Raw genomic sequence first — 5,271 nt, 5'->3', positions numbered from 1 at the left:
ATAGATATGCAAATGAGTTAAAATTATAATTTCCAAAATTAGAAAAAAAAACCTTTCATTTAAGAAATCAAAACAAATCTTTGCAATTTCACTAAATTTACCTAAGAATAATCTCTTTTTAAAACTTGCTGAAAATAGAAATGAGTTGTACAGTAAGCCAGAAGCATATTACATTCATTATCATCCAATCAAACTTATCACAACTCTCTCCCTCTCTCTCTCTCTGTTCTTTTTTAAAAGTCATTTTCTGAAAACAGCACATTCCATGGGATAATAATTTGCTACTAAATGGCTGTTTATTATCTTTTTTGATATTTATTAATCTGAATTAATTATCGAAATATAAGTAAAATAGAAAAAAATTACAAGTATTCATGATATCATCTGGTATCTTCAAAAAAAAAACCAATAAGTTGTTTAATAAATGAATTTCTCTACAGCCTATACTCCATTCGAATGCATTTGAAAAAAAAAAAAAAAAATGTGAAATATACCAACTGCACATATTTGTTTACAAATTCTAAATGTTTATTTCAAAAAATTACTTCCAACAAATTCAAAACTATGTATATAAAAAATTAACAATGACTGTTCCATATGTAATGGAACATTTGCGCACAAAGAATGAAAAATGACTTCCTGAAAGTTATCATTGAAAAATAAACAGAGGCAATTAATCGATGCACGTTGCATATTTTATGTTATAAAATTTAAATTTAATTTATTATGGTGTTAAAAAATTTGAATTTATTAAAAAAAAACTGAAAAAAAATGCATCTAAATGTAATTACTGTTTAAATGATTAACTAATCTTTGAAGAAAAGAAAAAGAAATTATTCTCAACAATGAGAGAAGCAACAATGATATAGGTGAAAAAATATTTAGTTTGAAAATTTGAACTTAAATTTCAAACAATTTTTCAATATAATTTCGAAACTATTGCAGTTATTCAATTAAAATGGATTATACAAACAAAATTTATATATTATTTGAATGGTAGAAGAATAATGAAAAAAAAATAATTAAATTTTGATGAAAGAATAAATACTTCACAATGCTTTCTTTTCAACAAATCACTTATCTTTTCTCGAATAAAAAAACTTAGAAAATGAGTGATTATTTCGTAAATTGTTGTATCCAAAATGTTTCAGTTATTATTATAAAAATATAAATTATGAAGAGAAGCAATGTATTTGTTGGACTTATTGGCCATAAATTTAAAAGTTGAAACTAAAATTTGAAAAAAAATTGATATTCATTGATATATAACAAAAAGAAAAAAAATTTAGAATTTGACACGTAACAAAAAAATTTGTTGAAATTGAAAATCAAAGATTAAAATTGAAAAGTTAAAGTTTCGACTGAAATTACGAGTAATATAATTTTGGGTCTAATTATTGCAAGTTTAAATATTCCGTTAAAATGAAAGAACTACTAATTAATTAATATTATAACCTCATGAGCTTTTATTGTCTGTAATAAAGTTTTTGTGAGAAGAATTTTTGAAAATATTTCAATGATAGTATAATGTATCACTTTGGAAATTTTTAAATATTACTGGAAAAATATCGATTAAATTTTTAAGCTTTTGTTCATTTCCTATTTTTCACTGATTATTTCACGTCTACAACATAATTAATTAACTTATTAGCAATTGATAAAACATTTCTGCGTTTGGCATTCTTTTATTATATTTGTAAATATTACAACATTTACAAATTCGAATTAAATTTTAAATTCGATTTATAAAATTGTCCAAATGTTTAAAATATAACTCATATTACCGTACCATTATTATTACCGTCATATTATCGTACCTTTTGAAATGTTTATTACCGGGATTATTTTTGACCTTACCCGACGTGATCATATCATTATTGATTGCACTTTTTCAATTTTTAAATTATAAGAAAACCTGAAACAACATTTACCATATTCTAAACAATGCTACAAATGATATCACAAATGCACCAAGCACAATACAATACATATACGACGACAACACATTCAGGGAGATGGCTAATGATCATTTATAATACCTTGATGATGAGATTGGTTTATTGGGGAAAGAAGGTAATTATAATTAACTTCATTAGGATAAAGCATGTCAACTGGGGGGAATTTTCGAGATCATTAGCGCCTCAGTAGTGGAAAATATCAGCAAATTAATGTTTCAGAAAAGCTTGCAGCATTTGTAATTTTTGATGAGAAACGATCAAATAGTAAAAAAAAAGAAAAAAACAAAACACTAACAGCGCGCATCGTTTGTCAAGGAACCGATGCTCAGCGTTTTCGTCCCGTATTGTAATTTCCGGCTTTTGATTGTGATAATAGTAATGATAACGATGATGGTGATAATAGTGACAATAATAATGATAATTATAGTGCAGCAGAAGCCGCAGGCCGCCGCGTTGCAGCCTTAAGCTGCAGTGGCGATGCAACAGAGACGACGTCCTTAAAATTAATGCAGTGCAATTGGTACTATAGCAGCAGTAACCAATTCCGGAAGTACCTGTTTCCTTTTTCTAAATCCGATCTTGAAATCGGAAAAAAATCGAATTTTCAGAGGATAATGATGAAACGTTATATTATCCGTTAATATATTTTCTGAATCGATAATATTCTGATGATAGCAATGATTGTAATAATAGTGATTTGAATAGGACCAACTATCTTTCAGTAAAAGCTGAAAAACTATCGATGTTTTTAGGCGATAGTAAAACCAGCAAAATAACATTAGAAAAATTAGAGAATAATCAATATCAAAGAAAAATGAAATTTTTAACAATGAAATATTAGCATATTGGAAGAAATGAGGAAGAATATTTTAACGCATATGTAAACTTCACTTTTATCAAACGTACTCAATCCTGAAATTTACTCTTTTCATTTTTAACGGATCAAAAAAAAAAAAAAGCGCAAATAATGATTGGATGACGAAATATTTGTGTATGAGATAATCTTTCCCGGACAACAGCCTCCCAATATGTAAATTTAGCAAATTGGTAAGTCTTATATGTAAATTCAGCAAATTCATGGAAAGTTGTTTATGTAGAAGGATTTTACTAAAGGCGCATTCGTCGTAATCTTTTTTCCACCTTAATTGAGTCTTTTCTTTTCTTTTCTTTTCCCGCACATTATCAATTTATCATTGTTTTCTTTTCTCTGAAAACAAAAGATAAGAATACTCAATGAGGAAATATATTTCCCCTATGGAAATTCTTCTCCAAAGAACATTTTCCCGAGCTTATTTGTAATCAATGTGATAAAATTTCAACATTTTGATATGTAAAATCGATCAATAAAATGTATCCTTTAATATTACATTTCCATTTAAATTACTATAAAAAGTAAGTGAGTGAAAGAGAGAATATTTATGTAAATAATTTGACAAAAATGTTAGAATCGATTATTTCATTAATTAATTAACTGGTTTCCTTTAATACTTTAAAGTGCGTCTATTAAAGTTTTAACAGAATAATTAGAAATCATTCGTTGGAATGATAAAATTTCCCCATTTGAACTATTCCAATTTTATCAGTTCAAAACTTCTCATTCTATTCAAAATTATTACATTCCAATTCAAATATCATAAGTGAAAATACACAATCAATCTTCCTCACATTTTAAATTTTTGAAAATCAACCACTCAAATAGAGTGGTTAAATAATGAAAACTAATGGATATGATGAAAAAAAAAAAAAATGAAGTGTATAAGGTCAAGGAATTAAAACAAAAGAAATGAAGGGATGAAGTATATAAAGTCAGAGAATTTAAAAAAAAAAAAAAAAGGGAAAGAAGAAGATCGTTTTTTTAAATGAAACAATAAGATCAGAAGTTTCAGAAGCTTATAAAATACGATAAAAGGATTGATGAAATGAATGAAATAAAGATAATTTTGAGAATTATTGAAATGAATTGTTAAAATTATAAAATGTATTTTCGATGAATGGAATCAGCAAAAATTAATCAATGCCAACAGCTACTCCGCAAGACTCATTTGATTCCGACATTAGCTAAAGTTCCTTCCTCAATTACTTCTCATCTTTTCACTTCTCACACAAACTTAATGTGAATTAAGCGATGTAAACATAATGGATAATAAGTAAGTATATAGATAAATATGAAGTACGCATGAAAGTTTGTCATTTGAAAGTAACACAGGGAATAAAATATGGATGAGATTTGGATAATGAAATGAAAATGAAATTTGAATTAAGTTAAAAACTATCAAAACTATTTGATGTAATTTATGTGAAACAAAAATTAGTTATTTTTTGATATATCATAGAAGAAGGATTTAATGAAAATAAAAGTGACATCTTTATTTCTATAATACATTACTGGATAACAACTTATATAATGATGATAACAATGATATCTTAAGTTTACTTCTGGAGAAATTTAAGCCAATTCTACTTGATTTCTCAAGGTTTTGATTTTATGTCCGATTGGAGGCTTTTCGGTTTCGCTGCTTTTTTTTGTACATGTCCCTTCGGGACATCAACGTTTTCTGATTGTTACCTGATACGATGTCTAATGATGATCTCTATACGGGAAAGTACTGTAATTTACATAATTGGACCACGCCATTTAATTAATCTAATTACTTAGTCTAACAATGGCTAAAACAAATTTTAAACGTAAAAGGGATCTGTGACCAATCTTTTGTTGAATTTTCAACATGAAGTTCATTTGTTCATTGTTTAGACTAAATTTTCCAGGAGTCTAAACTGATAATACTTCAATTATTCGTCGATAATTTATCAACAATTGTCACAATCCTTGTTCTTATCATAAAATCGTAATGAAACTCACAGACTAACGTTGATAAAAGAAATAACTTGGCGGCGAGATCTCCATTGCGCAGAATTTTAAGATTACTTATAAGCTTCGTGTTACTAACTGGACCGATCGAAAGAATAGGTCAGATAAATAAGCCAGATCATTTCAATTGCGAACTCAAGGTAGTCGCTGGACACTGTCCACAACAGTGACTTCTGCTCAGGCTTTTTTCTAGGGAGTATGGAATGAAAGTGGGATCGCTTTAAACAATTCACGAAGAATTGTCGTTTATTAAATGGCTTGAGAGAATTTCTGAGGTTAAAAAATGAACTTCGATGTAATACAACAAGAAAAGAAACCAATATTTGTAAGCCAAAATATTTGTACATCTTCACCGAAAAGGAAGTGGAAATTGAAGAAAGTGCGGGGGATAAATGAAGGTGAGATATAGCTAATTAAGGGAAATGAACATGGATTAAGTGAGAA

At 27.5% G+C, this 5,271-nt stretch overlaps 1 protein-coding gene across 1 annotated transcript; it reads left to right on the top strand.

Annotated features, from left to right (window-relative positions):
* Positions 1–1,944: 1,944 nt before the first annotated feature.
* On the top strand, positions 1,945–2,573 carry LOAG_11039 (hypothetical protein; the record flags this gene model as incomplete). Its single annotated transcript, XM_003146562.1, has 4 exons — positions 1,945–2,073; positions 2,138–2,304; positions 2,386–2,508; positions 2,567–2,573. The coding sequence occupies 4 exons, from the start codon at positions 1,945–1,947 to the stop codon at positions 2,571–2,573; spliced, it is 426 nt and encodes a 141-aa protein (XP_003146610.1).
* Between the last annotated feature and the right edge of the window lie 2,698 nt (positions 2,574–5,271).

Source organism: Loa loa (genome assembly GCF_000183805.2).
Source record: "Loa loa unplaced genomic scaffold supercont3.292, whole genome shotgun sequence".
In the NCBI taxonomy this organism is placed as follows: domain Eukaryota; kingdom Metazoa; phylum Nematoda; class Chromadorea; order Rhabditida; family Onchocercidae; genus Loa; species Loa loa.
Note: the sequence above shows the minus strand (reverse complement) of the source record. Positions and strands in the feature narration are given on the sequence as shown.